Source organism: Oryctolagus cuniculus, chromosome 5 (assembly GCF_051225735.1).
Source record: "Oryctolagus cuniculus isolate XC-2025 breed Fujian yellow rabbit chromosome 5, ASM5122573v1, whole genome shotgun sequence".
In the NCBI taxonomy this organism is placed as follows: domain Eukaryota; kingdom Metazoa; phylum Chordata; class Mammalia; order Lagomorpha; family Leporidae; genus Oryctolagus; species Oryctolagus cuniculus.
In genome coordinates this window covers 153467930-153481806 of record NC_142871.1, presented here as the reverse complement: position 1 = coordinate 153481806, position 13877 = coordinate 153467930, and the positions used below count along the sequence as shown (strand labels likewise).

Here is a 13877-nt window from a genome sequence, read left to right as displayed (position 1 = left end):
ACCCAATGTGGGAAAAGAAAAGAATAGCACTATCTTAGAGTTCATGACACTTAACCTCACCATAGTAAGACTGGCAGCTTGTAGTACAGATGAGTTCCTGGAGGCCAGCTTGCTTGGGTTCAGATTCCAGCCTTATTCTCAAAACTCTGTCATCTGAGAGAAATGCATTCCTCCATTATCAGAAAAATGGGAGTAACGTGACGTCCATTATATGGTTGTTACTTTTCCTAGATAGACAGCATCAAAACGATGCTAATGTTTCTGAACTGTGTATCATTTACCCTGATGGTGTCAAACTTTTCAATATCGAGCTATTCCTAAACACTTGGCATTATTTAGCTCTATACATTCTGTTCAGGTTAGGAATTTAATTTCAGCAGCATTTAAAAAATCAGAATAGAAGAAATTCACATTGTAAAAGACAACTTGCTGAGCATTTTGCACTGGGGAGCAATGCAGGCATTTAGATTTCACTGCAGTATACATCTGTTAGTGTCTTCGGGGCTGATTACAGAGGTACTGGAGGAAAAGGAAGCTCTCAGTGTTGACCATGTCATTCTGTAGCACGCCATTGTGGCAATAGGGTGATTTTGAGCTAAAGATGTTCAGAAATAGCAGAGGCATGAAGTCCATTCTGATGTTCCCTTTTCTTTCTGAAAAAAAAAAAAAAAAAATCCCCATGTGAAAGATGCTCTCCTTGAACCAGGAAACAATGATCTTTCTCAGGAGGGAGGAATAGGGAAGAGAATTCTGTACAAATGCAGAAGGAGGTCCAAACCCAGACACTGCCACACAAACAGACCTCGTGAAAATAAATGTTTTGTTCCTTGGGTCTTCCTTGCATAATTTAGTTACTCTCCTGCAATTCCCTCTTTTCAATTTAATATAAAAGATTTTCACTTTTGCCCTTTTTGCAGGGGGTGGGGGGAGTTCATTTCTTTAAGAGAGATCCCTCATCCCTTGAAACTGTATTAAGGTTGTCTGCTTCTGTACTATCTTCTGCCTTATGCCAAATTAATTCTCAGGTCAAACGAGAGACCCTAACAGGGTAGAAATAAAGTTTTGCCTCCCTATAATTGTAGTTTGTTGAAAGGCATTCAATTAAATATATTTCTGCTTAGGTACCACAGATAACAACACTGGCTGAAGTTTAGAGCAAACTAAACTAGAAATGCTTTTGGTTAGAGAGACTTAGTGGAAAGATCAGAATTCTTAGCGAAGAGGAAGAATGACTTACAGGTTCAGTAGTAGCCTCTCTAGTTTTTCCAGAGGTGACGCTGAGTGAGTGTTTTAGGGAGACTTACCAACATGGAGGTGAGTCTGTAGGGAGGTTTGGACATCTCAACCGCACCCAAGGCTTGCTGAGGGATGTGATTGCCAACGCACCTTGAGAAAGGTTAAAAAAAAAAACCTGACAATCATTTCTAATATGTCATATATTTAAAAAAAAATCTCAACATCTTGCATTTTATGACACTGTAATTTCAACCAAAACAGCCCTCACCAGTAGACCTTTCGATTCCACGTATTTAAAGTAGTAGCTAAAAATAAACTATCTTTATATAGTTCTTTCTTGCCATAAGCCCGATTTTACATTCGAGAAAAGGCAAGTAAGGTTGCAAGGCCACATAGCTAACAATTCCCTTTTGCGTCCACATTTGCCAGAGTGGCATTTTTTAATCGTTCAAGTGCTATTGCTGTTAAAATACGTCTTCACTGAAATTCTCAAAGATCAGTTTCCGAGGTAAACAGTGTAACAGGCACGGGCGAAAAAACCAGCTTTTACAAAGCGAAACTGAGGACCGCGCCCCGCCACGAGGCGCCCAGGTCTCGGCCCGGAGAGGGGCGGGGCGGAGGGAGGCCCCGCCTTCCGTTCTCAACGCGGTCCGAGAGCAGCCTATAACTGCGAGGGTCGGACCCCAGCCCCGTGCAGTCCCTCGCTGACTGAAACCCAGAGATGTCTGGCCGCGGCAAGGGCGGGAAGGGCCTGGGCAAGGGCGGCGCCAAGCGCCACCGCAAGGTGCTGCGCGACAACATCCAGGGCATCACCAAGCCCGCCATCCGCCGCCTGGCCCGGCGCGGCGGCGTCAAGCGCATCTCGGGGCTCATCTACGAGGAGACCCGCGGCGTGCTCAAGGTCTTCCTCGAGAACGTCATCCGCGACGCCGTCACCTACACGGAGCACGCCAAGCGCAAGACGGTCACGGCCATGGACGTGGTCTACGCGCTCAAGCGCCAGGGACGCACGCTCTACGGCTTCGGCGGCTGAGCTGCCTGCCCCGGCGGCCCCAGACCCTCGTCCAAAGGCCCTTCTCAGGGCCACCCACTTCTCTCTGGGAAGAGCAGTGCCATTGTCGGTAGGGGTTGTGAGTCTGCTCATTCAGGGGTTGGACGTGCGTTTTACGGTGGCAGACGGCAAGGGTTAGCGTAGGGAGGGCAATTTCCATCCACGCAGGTTCTGGGGCTCAGATGGCCGCCTGCGTGGCCCTGGGCGCACTGGTTGGGCCTTCTTACCTGGGGAGGTCGCTCAGACGCTGTCTGCTATATTCACGGTGAGGGCACCCCAGGGAAGAGCTGCCTCGAGCTCTTTTTCCCTTAGCTCGGTGTGTACAAACTTTAAAATGTTGGCAGCGCTTCGTGTATTCCCGTGGCATCTGGCTTCAGCAGTGTTGGGAAGATAAGCTCCTTTTTCCCTTTTCTCTTCAGCTTCCTTTTTACCAAGTGTGATGCGGCCAGAGGTCATCCAGAGTAACTACTTGGAGTTGCTGAATGCCTTCAGGTGGCACAGACCCTTGAGATGATTGAGCTAGGTTTGCAGGTTGCCACCTGTTACACCAGTGGGTTCTGTGATTTCCTCTAATCCCGAGGCCCCTGGCATGGCACAAACGTGGGGAAACAGAAAACTCGCTTTATTCAGGTGATTCTTGGGCAGTGCATTTTGGCTGTCCCTGGTCTTTGCTTATTCTTCCTTTTCCTCGCCTTCCTCTAAGCTTGAAGTTTGGTTGATCTTTAGGTTATGAAAATTTAATAGTACAAAAGCACAAACAGTTTTCAGAAGGTGCCCCAAATAAGGAATTGTCCAACTGAATATTAAGCAACTTTAGTTTACCATTTGATGAATGCATTGATGGCTGCTTCAACAGTAAAACCGCTTTGTCACCTGCGTTGCCCACACTGCTCTCTGACCCTGGGGGAGAGAATTGAATAGGGAGCCAAGATTCCCGAGTTCAGGTGAGGGTCTGCGCTGGGCATGGTAGCAGTGATAGCCCACCATGTCCATGATTTTGAGCAGTCAGGGGAATTCCAACAACTGTGGATCCAGAATTGGGGGAAAATTGGGTCTGTAGTGAACACATGTATTTTTTTCTTGTGATCATTCCTTAAACATAGTGTATCAGCAATTGACGTGGCATTGCCATTTGTAATTGTAATGGACAAATGACTTTAAAAATAGAGGATATGCATGGGTTATATGTAAATATTACACCATTTAAAATAAGGAAGCTTGGATTCTGCAGATTTGGGTATTTATGGAGGTCCTGAAATCAGCCCCCTCCCCCCCCCCCCCGGCCCCCAAGCTTTTAGAGGAATGGCTTTAAGTGCTGAAACAGATTTTGCCAAGAGTTTACACAGAATTCAGTGTGGTGGAAACAATGTCATTTTATCAAGTGCAACTGGCTGAAGTATAATCTTGAAGCCAAGGCCTATCCCTAATGTCTGTGATGCAGACCTTTGTTAGGTTCCATAATGTGTTTATATTCCTGTGTTTTCCCTTTGATGATGCCAAGTCAGTGCCTTGCTAAAAATTAACTCATTAAATTAAAGAGAGTGGTCCAAGGATAAGGGCAGAGCCACTCTCTGAATCAAAGACAGATCAGCTTGTAGGCAGTATCTCAATACCAGCTTCTATTCAGAGTTTCCCGGAAACTAGAAGGCCTTGATAAAAGTAATATCCAATCCACGCACACAACCTAGACACTCAGAACCCACGGGTGCCGTTACAAAAGAAACTAGTTGGTCCCTGTCACTGATCAAGCAAAAGGAGACTAGGAACACTATGGACCACCCAGAGGCCCACAAGACACCCCCCTACTTTATGAAATTCACCACCTTTAATTCCTCAGGGTATCTGGGAATTGAACATGGCTCTGCTCATTGGAAAAGAAACTTTCTTCCTACACCCGGGTGTTAGTTATTGGGTTGCTGTGTGTCAGCCAAGCAGACCTACTGTACAATTTCTGTAATCACGTTTGTGGGTGTTCTAAAAAAATCTATATCCACAAAGCAGAAACTTACACAGACCTACTAAAGAATGAGAAGGCTTACTTCAGTATGTACTGGGGGATACTTTGGCTCCATCAATCCTTGGTCCTCCTCTGGTTTTTTCTTTCTGAGCTCATCCAGCTCAGCTTACCACGTGCAGGAGCTCAAGAGAACACCCTGACTGCCCTAAGTGCCACATGGGCTTCCAGCAACGCCAAAGCCCATCCCAGTGGGAGCTTCCAGCTGCTTCTCCTTCACCTGGTTGCTTTCTTGGAAGTATCCTTAACTCTCCAAATGCTATCAGTTTCCTTCCACTCACAAAGAAACATGTAAGAAAAACACTGCTTACCACAAGTCATCCCCTTGACCATCTCCAGACCCAATCAATATCCTGACACATAAACATCAGATCATTCAGCATTCTCCACCTCAGTGAGGGGAACCCCATTCTTCCAGTGGGCTGCAGATAGGAAACTAACAGCTCTGTTCAACCAAACTTTCATCTAATCCGGAAAGCTCTGGGATCAAAATCACACCACCTTTCCATGTTGGCGAGGCCAAGGCAACTTCGGCTGGCTGACAAGGTCACAGCACGTCTGTCTCAGCAAGGCGTGAGGACAACTTTGGTCCTCTTGGTGGTTTCAGGTTTGTTGGGAACTACGCTCTGCAACTGTCTGTGATAGTAACCCATGCTCTGAACACGCCTTTTTTTTTTTTTTTTTAAGATTTTATTTTTTTTATTTGAGAGGTAGAGTTACAGTGAGAGGGAGAGACAGAAAGGTCTTCCTTCCACTGGTTCACTTCCCAAATGGCCACAATGGCTGCAGCTGCGCCAATCTGAAGCCAGGAGCCAGGAGCTTCTTCCTGTCTCCACATGGGGGCCATCTTCTACTGCTTTCCCAGGCCACAGCAGAGCGGGATTGGAAGAGGAGCAGCCAGGACTAGAACCAGTGCCCAAATGGAATGTCGGCGCTTCAGGCAGATTAACCTACTGCACCACGGCGCCAGCCCCCTGAACATGCCTTTGGAAATCATTGTCTTGCACCTGTGATTGTAACCCATGCTCTAAGCGTTTGTAAATAAAAAATTGTCACTGGATAAAAGTGGACAACAGACTTGTTATTATAAGAACCATTATGTGATTTATGATACAAAGTCTGGTGCTCGAGAGCCAGAGCCACGCCATCAGCCTTGCTGTGAGTGTGTCTCAGTTCTTCCTGTGCGACACTTCTCACACCTTGGGGCCCCTGGACCGGCTGGAGCTGGTCTCGGCACCCTGTTTCTGCTGCTTCAGGACAAGCCGCCATTATCCCTCTACCTGAGCACGGTGACCCCTAGCTATTGTCTTTCTGCTACCTCGGGTCTCATCTACCACGTTTCTTTCTCTTCACTGATCCTGGTGTTTCTGGAATGAATCAAGCCTTGCCAGCATCAGAGCCATGGCCATAGAAATGTCTTATCCTGGATAGCTAAGGCTTTAGACATCCTTTCATTCCGACCTCTGATCAACCACCCTTGCAAGACTTCCCTGGATAACCCTTATATGCTATCTTCAACAATACATTTTAAAGATTTCCTTAGGTTCTGTACAGCGGGGGATGTTGCTTTATTACCCCTGAATTATGCTTAGCACCTAAAATTGGACCGACATCCAACAGATGGTCTATGAAGCTGAAAACATGGATTCCTAATGAAGTTCCCACATCCCAGCGGGCCCAGGAGACCGCGGCCACAGTGGCCGCTTTCCTATCGGCTACGCCTCAATGACCATCTGCTACTCAGTTCTTATTGGCCAACAGAAGCAGGGATGGCCGAAGGTAGTGCTCGTCCCTTGCTGATCACGGCTCCTCGGTGCCCGACGCTTTCGCTGTCTCATTGCTCTCCGACCCCTAGCAAGTACATGGCGTTCTTCCTAGTGAGGTTAATGGGCTGACACTTGGTTATGTACGGATCTTCCAGTCGCAGGTCCGCTCCCCGCCGGAAAGGGAGAGCAGACCACGAGGAAGCAAGGATGCGGAAGGGGCCTAATCGCTTCGCTCGACTCCCGCTGCTTCCCTGGCGCACGAGCAGGGAGGCGGGAAGCCGAGCACCGGGAAGTAGAACCGGCGGTGGCGTCCCGGGTGGCAGCTTAACCCGCTACACTACCAGTCCCTTCACTCCCAGTCTAGGGCGCACGTCGCCTTCAGCTACTAAGTAACATCGTAACAGCTCCTTCTTTGAGAAGTTGGGTGGCCCTGAGAAGGGCCTTTGGGTGGGATCTGGGGTCGCTGGGGCAGCTCAGCCGCCGAAGCCGTAGAGCGTGCGTCCCTGGCGCTTGAGCGCGTAGACCACGTCCATGGCCGTGACCGTCTTGCGCTTGGCGTGCTCCGTGTAGGTGACGGCGTCGCGGATGACGTTCTCGAGGAAGACCTTGAGCACGCCGCGGGTCTCCTCGTAGATGAGCCCCGAGATGCGCTTGACGCCGCCGCGCCGGGCCAGGCGGCGGATGGCGGGCTTGGTGATGCCCTGGATGTTGTCGCGCAGCACCTTGCGGTGGCGCTTGGCGCCGCCCTTGCCCAGGCCCTTCCCGCCCTTGCCACGGCCAGACATAGCTTCTCAGTAGAAGAGCTCACAGCAACTGAAAGCGAGTGGCACAGCAGGGCCTTATATAGCTCTCGTCCGCGCCCCGCCCACCGCACACGGGCGGGAAACGTGACGTCACAGTCTCCTCCCCCAAGTCCCAGAGGCGAGCGCGGGAATGGGCCCGAGCCGCCCGGAGCGCGCCTTTTAACTGAGCTACGTTTTCTGTTGGAAATAGGCCATAACGGCTCCAGGTAACTTTCTTTTGGCAGGTAGAGTTACAGTGGAAGAAAACCCAGATAACATCTTAATCAGAAGACAAAAAGTAACGACACTGAGTTATGCATCCTACTAGTTTATCGCAAACCGTGTATTGCTAGCCCTGTTATTACTTGTGCTGTTTGTACCAACTGGTGCTTGGGGACCAACACTTTTTCTTGAAATGCTCTCACGCCCCATGGAGAACCTCAGTGATAGACATTTCTGTTTTATGTTAGATGCCCAAACCCGGCGGAAAGTTATTGCGCTTTGAACCTTATTGGGTCGAAGATTGGGACTAACTGGTTCACAGCCGTTTTCCTTGGCTAATTGGGTGGCTCTGAAAAGAGCCTTTGGGTTGTTTTCGACTAAGCTGGTGAGGCTTAGGCCCGCTCCCCGCGGATGCGGCGCGCGAGCTGGATGTCTTTGGGCATGATGGTGACGCGCTTGGCGTGGATGGCGCAGAGGTTGGTGTCCTCGAAGAGGCCGACGAGGTAGGCCTCGCAGGCCTCCTGCAGCGCCATGACGGCCGAGCTCTGGAAGCGCAGGTCGGTCTTGAAGTCCTGCGCGATCTCGCGCACCAGGCGCTGGAAGGGCAGCTTGCGGATGAGCAGCTCGGTGGACTTCTGGTAGCGCCGGATCTCGCGCAGCGCCACCGTGCCGGGCCGGTAGCGGTGCGGCTTCTTGACGCCGCCCGTGGCCGGCGCGCTCTTGCGGGCCGCCTTGGTGGCCAGCTGCTTGCGCGGCGCCTTGCCGCCTGTCGACTTGCGTGCCGTCTGTTTCGTGCGAGCCATCGTACAAAGACGCCACAAAAGGGGACGGAATGCGTCTAGAGGCGTCGTTGCCAGTATTTATAGTTAATAGGGTGTGCTGATTGGATGAACGAAATGCCTGCTTGTGACGCAATGCCATTTGATTGGCTTATCTTTAAGTTGTCGTGCCCTTCATTGGCTACTATGTATCCATAGCGCTCAACGGTTTTTTTTTTTTTTTTAATTTTGCTGCTGCTTCGGCATTCAAACATTAAAAGCGAGGCTTTTTTTTACTGCCTCTCCGTGAGATGGTAATATGACGTTCCCTCCCCTGAAATGTGCTCTGCACTTCCTCTCCTCGCCCAGATATCGTCTTAAAGCTTCCAAAACGTTTCCCTAGTGGGAGAAGCGGCGGACGCAGCCTACGGACAGCCGGCGGCCAATCTGCAAGAACTCCCCCTTGCCAAGAGTTACACTGACCATTTCAAATTGAAAAGCTAACACAGCGAACGTTACCGCTTCGAACGAAAGTCCCGCGGAGCGGGTTCTGCCTTGTGATTGGTTCGCTGCGTTCTTCCTGAGTAGCCAATAGAAATGTACATCTCGCATCCCTTATTTGCATGGAGCGCTGTCTTTTTTGTTGGCAGCTACCGTTTACCACGATAGAAATGAGAAAGTATTTTAAATAAAAACTGCTGCACTAAACCAGTCCCGAGTCTAATTCCTAGTGTTCGTTACCAAGCGTTGAATATGATCAAATTCCTCGATTATACTAGAAAGGGCTTTCTAAAAGGGTTTGCCCACTAAAGAGCTTCCGGTCTTGCGTTATGACCTTCCCACTGTTCGCGCCCAAATACTTGGTCAGAAATTGCGCAGCCCATTTGGAAATACGGCGCCTTAACAACATAGGTAATAAAGGGCCGGTGCAGCCGACGAGCGCGACGCGTATCTTAGACCAACGCCGTCCATTGTTAGAAAACAGCTAAACCTGAGGTATCCTAGGCCACTGCGGACCTGTTTGAAAACCTCGCAGCGCGCGCGGGGGTGACTTCGCCGGCGCCCGAGGCGGTTACCAGAACTGCGACTGCGGGCCGCGAAGCTCCCTCTAACTGGTCCGTTGGGCTCTGGTTCGCGGCGCTGCTTGCTGACGCTGCCCTCAGATCAGCCCTGGGGACGCCCCCACTTTCTAGAGACCCCGCGGGAGCCCTGTCTCCCCTGGTGTCAGCTCCACGCCGCCGGCCGGCGCAGTTCGAACCCCACTCCTCTTATGTGACCTCGGAGGAGGGGATCGCGTTCGGCGCTGACACGGAACGTGAACCGTAGCCCGGCCGCCCGGCGTACGTGGTCAGCATGAAAGACGCCGGGCAGGCGTTACCCCGTTCTAAACACGCGTAGTTGGAGTACTGACTGTGGTGTGGGTGAACTCTGGTGCTTGGGTCCGATTCCTTTAACCGAAACACATGGAAAGCGTGCGCCGTCAGCCTGGCTCGGTGCCGCCGGGCAAGGCCAGGGCACAAGTTCCAGACCTCCGGAAACCCGAAGACCCTCGCTTTCCCCTCTCCCGCTCCGCTATTCCACACTCGACCGTCGCCAATCTGCAAGCTAGGGAGACGGACGCACGCCGACGAGGGGCTTTCTAGTAGTTTCAGGTGAAACCCCTCTTGCGTGCGCAGCCCCTCGCCCCCCCAGAGAAGCTACTCTCGGGGAGGCACAACAGCCCCGCCAAACGCCCCCTTGTCAAAACCAGTGGCTTAGGGGCAGCGGCCCCGCAGGCCCCTCGGAGGCCCGGGGAGAGGCCGCGGCGCGTAGGGGGCGCCAGGGTGCGTGGAGCGGTCGCTAACGCGCACCAATCACGGCGCAGCTCCGCCCTATAAATACGCGGTGCGCGGGCGGCTGGCGTCTCCCTGTGTTGCAGGTCTCAGTCCACTGGACTTTTAGCTGTCGCTGTTCGCCATGGCTGAGACGGCGCCGGCCGTGCAGGCTGCATCCGCTGCCCCCGAGAAGCCTGCGGCTGCCAAGAAAGCCAAGAAACCCGCCAAGGCGGGAGCCGCTGCCTCCAAGAAGAAGCCCGCGGGCCCCTCGGTGTCGGAACTCATCGTGCAGGCCGTCTCCACCTCCAGCGAACGCAGCGGGGTGTCGCTGGCCGCGCTCAAGAAGGCGCTGGCGGCCGCCGGCTACGACGTGGAGAAGAACAACAGCCGCATCAAGCTGGGCCTCAAGAGCCTGGTGAGCAAGGGCACCCTGGTGCAGACCAAGGGCACCGGCGCCTCGGGCTCCTTCAAGCTCAACAAGAAGGCGGCGGCCGGCGAGGCTAAGGCCGGTGCCGGGAAGGTGGTGGCGAAAGCCAAGCCGACGAGCGCTTCCAAGAAGCCCAAAAAGGCCGCTGGGGCTGTGGCTAAGAAGGTCGCGAAGTCTCCGAAGAAGGTGAAGAAGCCGGCGGCGGCGGCCAAAAAGCCCTCCAAGAGCCCCAAGAAGCCCAAAGTCGTCAAGGCTAAGAAAGTGGCTAAGAGCCCCGCCAAGGCCAAGGCGGTGAAGCCCAAGGCGGCCAAGGCGAAGGTGACGAAGCCGAAGACGGGTGCCAAGCCCAAGAAGGCAGCACCCAAGAAAAAGTAAAGTCCTGGTTGGAAGCTGCTTCCAGTAACCCAACGGCTCTTTTAAGAGCCACCCCACCTCTCAGTTAAAAGCTGTATACACGGTCGTCGGGTCGCAGGTTGGGTCCCCGTGCTGGCATGCACCCTTAGGAGGGTGGTATGGGGGGTTCCTGGGTCTCGGGAGGCCTCGCCAGATACACCTGAGGACACCACGGCGAGTTCAGGTGCACCAAGTTTGGGTACCTCTGCCCTCCCAATTGGCTACCTTGTTAGCACTCACCTGAGCAATCCCATACCCCAGGGCTGGTTCTGTGGTGTAGTGGGTTAAACCGGCTGGCATCCTACTCCCTGCTAATGGCCTGGGGAAGTGTCCCAGGTGCTGCCTTGGCCCATCCCAGGACCGCTGAACCAACAGGTGGGAGCTCCCCCGCCCAAGTAGTGAGCCACTTGTTACTTTTCAGCCTAAGCTCCCATGGCTCCAGAAAAAGCATCAAAGCTGCATGTTGGGTTTTTTTTGTTTTTTTTTTTTTTTTTTTTTTTTTTTTTTTTTTAGTTTATTTCAAAGTCAGACACGGGTCTTCGCATCCGCTGGTTCACTCTCCAGGTGGCTGCAAGGGCCGGGGCTGAGCCAGGAGCTTCATCCGGGTCACCCATTAAGGGGCAGGGGCCCAAGCACTCGGACTGCTTTTCCCAGGTCTTTAACAGGTTGTAGGCTTGGTTCCAGCAGCCATGGTCAAAGCAAGACTTCGCTGTAATTGAGTCTTGGGCTTGAGGGTCAATCCTAAAACTCTATCCAGTTTCTCTTTATAGAAGTAGAAGTGTCCCGAGTGGGAAATTCTGCTCCGCCAGTTTGGATTTTATCTCATCACAGGAAAGATTTTAAGTTTTTAAATACTTAAAAGATTTTAAGTTTATATTGCCGAATATTAAGTACTGGAGATTGTATCACAAAATTGCCCTTTTGCAGTTTTAATTCTCAGATTTTAATAACGTTTTTTGTTGACAACTGAGAAAAAAAGGTCCATGAGGAACTGAGTTTATTCATTTTTACTTAATTTTTTACATATTCACTTGTAAGTTCTTTAATGATCAATTCTGCTTCTATAAGTGTTTGTCTTTATAAGTGTTTCGCATAGTTTTTGCTTAGTTCCCTCTGTCCCAGAGTCAATTCAGGCACTTTGCATTCCTGTCTCACTTCTCCCCAAAACTGAATGGGCCTGTTCAGGCTTCCTTGGAATTTAGTTTTACTTAAGTCTATACAAGTACATAGTTTTGCTTTTTGGTTTGGGTTGTTATTTAACTTTTTAATAAAATCATGGTATTCTATACTTTTTTGCATCTTATTTCTTTGAAGACTTCAAAAATCCTTTCAAGGCATCTCTGTCTTGAAAAGCTACTTCACACGGAGTAGGGTAATTTACCCACTCCTGATGGATAGACTGGTGCACACACTGCGTCAATGGTCGCGTTCTGGGGCCGAGACTGCTGTCCCGGAGCGCGTGTTCAATTTCCCCAGGTGTGGCCGTGTCTTGAAGATAGCACACGCACAACTGTCTGCTGGTTCCTTCTCCATCAAAGGCATCGAAGTGTGGTCTCAGCAACTGCTACTACTCCAACCACTGCAAACTTACTTCACCTGGTTACCAACGTACGTTCTACTGTGCTCTTTAGGTTTAAACAATCTGTTTATCTCACTCATTTTCTCATTGGACAGTTTGTCTTTTTCTTGTGTTTTTTTATTGTTAACAAATGAGTCTGATACTTATCATCTGTGTTGCAGACTCCCATAGTGTGGTGTCGATTTGAGTCCCAGCTGGTGCGCCTGGAAAGGCTGTGGATGATGGCCTGAGTGCTTGCAAGGCCCCTGCCATCACCTGGGAGACTCAGATGGAATTCTAGGCTTCTGGCTTTCACTTGGACCAGCCCTGGTTGTTGCAGCCATTTCAAGGGTGAACAAGCAAATGGAAAAAAAATCTCTCCCTGTCACTCTCACTTTCAAATAAATCAGTGTTTAAGAAAATCAAAACTGGGATCGGTGCTGTGGTGTAGTGGGCTATGCCTGCACCTGTGGTGTCGGCATCCCATGTGCGTATAGGTTCTAGTCCCAGCTGCTCTTCTTCCAATCCAGCTCCCTGCTGATGGTCAGGGAAAGCAGTAGAAGATGGCCCAAGTGTTTGGGCCCCTCCCTGCACCTGCGTGGGAGACCAGAAAGAAGCTCCTGGCTTCAGCCTGGCCCAGCCCTGGCCGTTTTGGCCGTTTGGTGAGTGAACCAGCTGATGGAAGATTCTCTCTTGCTTTCCCTCCCTCTGACTGTAACTCTACCTTTCAAATAAATAAAATATTAAAAAATCAAAGCTACATGAAAATACACACTGAGAAGTCAAGGTTCCTTCCTTGTGTTACTCATAGTTCCCCTTCCAGTGCTTGTTTATGCAAATGTGAACAAAAAGCTACAGTACTTTTCTTCCCCACCCTTTTGTAGGGTAATAGATTCCTGTACCATTGTTCACTAGCAGTCTTTCCTAACAGGACACAGATATCGTCCTCTTCATTTCCTTCTGCAGGAATGCAATCTACATTGTGTGAAGTAATAATGGTTTATTCTGATTCCAGTATATGTCTATACACTGGAGAGATTAACCCTTTGTAATATGAGTTGCAAGAAATATTTTTCCCACATAGTCATTAGTCTTAAATTTGCTTAAGATGTATTTTGCTAGGCTATACTTTTATTTTTATGTAATTATATCAATACTTCCTTTCATGGCTTTTGAAATTTGAATTATAGGTCTTTCCCGCTTTATGAATCCAATGAATTCACTTATATTGTCTGAATACTTTTGAGTGCTCTGTTTGTTTTCTATTTAGATCTTTGATATATTTAGACTTTATCTGGTATATATGCTGTTTTTTTTTTTTTAAGATTTATTTATGTATTTGAAAGAGTTACACAGAGAGAGAGAGGTGTCTTCCATCTGCTGGTTCACTGCCCAGTTGGCCACAACGGCTGGAGCTACGCCAATCTGAAGCCAGAAGCCAGAAACTTGCTCCAGGTCTCCTACATGTGTGCAGGGGCCCAAGGACTTGGGCCATCTTCTACTGCTTTCCCAGGCCATAGCAGAAAGCTGGATCGCAAGTGGAGCAGCCGGGACTCGAACCAGTGCCTATATGGGATGCGGACATTGCAGGCAATGGCTTTACTGGCTAAGCCACAGCACCGGCCCCGGTATGCTATATTTTACAATTGACTATCCAGTTGTCTCAACACTGTTTAAAAGTATATTTTCAATGATAAGAAATACTGTCTTGTTTCTTGTGTATTTAAGATATATTTTATTTATTTGAAAGAGTTATGGGTTGAAGGGGAGAGAGAGAGAGTCTTCCATCCACTAGTTTACTCCCCACATGGCTACAACGGCCAGGGCTGGGCCAGACCAAAAGCCAGGAGCTGCTT

At 50.1% G+C, this 13877-nt stretch overlaps 4 protein-coding genes and 1 long non-coding RNA gene across 6 annotated transcripts; 2 read left to right on the top strand and 3 right to left on the bottom strand.

Moving 5' to 3' along the window:
- Nucleotides 1-353: 353 nt before the first annotated feature.
- LOC149126800 (uncharacterized) lies at nt 354-4210 on the bottom strand. 2 transcript variants are annotated; one of them, XR_016234770.1, is made up of 3 exons: nt 2515-4210; nt 1305-1386; nt 354-653 (listed from the first exon to the last, which is right to left on the bottom strand). It is a non-coding gene; the product is annotated as an uncharacterized LOC149126800 (long non-coding RNA). The 2 variants fall into 2 exon arrangements; XR_016234771.1 differs by lacking the exon at nt 2515-4210 and adding an exon at nt 1505-1841.
- LOC100349246 (histone H4) lies at nt 1933-2322 on the top strand. The gene has a single exon (XM_008262457.5). The coding sequence runs from the start codon at nt 1958-1960 to the stop codon at nt 2267-2269; it is 312 nt and encodes a 103-aa protein (XP_008260679.3). The 5' UTR covers nt 1933-1957; the 3' UTR covers nt 2270-2322.
- A 2277-nt stretch (nt 4211-6487) lies between the features above and the next one.
- On the bottom strand, nt 6488-6879 carry H4C1 (H4 clustered histone 1). Its single transcript, XM_008262456.5, has one exon. The coding sequence runs from the start codon at nt 6850-6852 to the stop codon at nt 6541-6543; it is 312 nt and encodes a 103-aa protein (XP_008260678.1). The 5' UTR covers nt 6853-6879; the 3' UTR covers nt 6488-6540.
- Nucleotides 6880-7154: 275 nt separating this feature from the next.
- LOC138849823 (histone H3.1) lies at nt 7155-7904 on the bottom strand. The gene has a single exon (XM_070074846.2). The coding sequence runs from the start codon at nt 7872-7874 to the stop codon at nt 7464-7466; it is 411 nt and encodes a 136-aa protein (XP_069930947.1). The 5' UTR covers nt 7875-7904; the 3' UTR covers nt 7155-7463.
- A 1792-nt stretch (nt 7905-9696) lies between these two features.
- On the top strand, nt 9697-10496 carry H1-1 (H1.1 linker histone, cluster member). Its single transcript, XM_002714219.6, has one exon. It carries the CDS (start codon nt 9786-9788, stop codon nt 10443-10445), a length of 660 nt encoding a protein of 219 aa, XP_002714265.3. The 5' UTR covers nt 9697-9785; the 3' UTR covers nt 10446-10496.
- Nucleotides 10497-13877: the final 3381 nt, after the last annotated feature.

What these genes read in the sequence shown, in the direction of transcription:
- LOC100349246 (XM_008262457.5), top strand. Translation starts at nt 1,958, where the DNA reads ATGTCTGGCCGCGGCAAGGGCGGGAAGGGCCTGGGCAAGGGCGGCGCC.
- H4C1 (XM_008262456.5), bottom strand. Translation starts at nt 6,852, where the DNA reads ATGTCTGGCCGTGGCAAGGGCGGGAAGGGCCTGGGCAAGGGCGGCGCC.
- LOC138849823 (XM_070074846.2), bottom strand. Translation starts at nt 7,874, where the DNA reads ATGGCTCGCACGAAACAGACGGCACGCAAGTCGACAGGCGGCAAGGCG.
- H1-1 (XM_002714219.6), top strand. Translation starts at nt 9,786, where the DNA reads ATGGCTGAGACGGCGCCGGCCGTGCAGGCTGCATCCGCTGCCCCCGAG.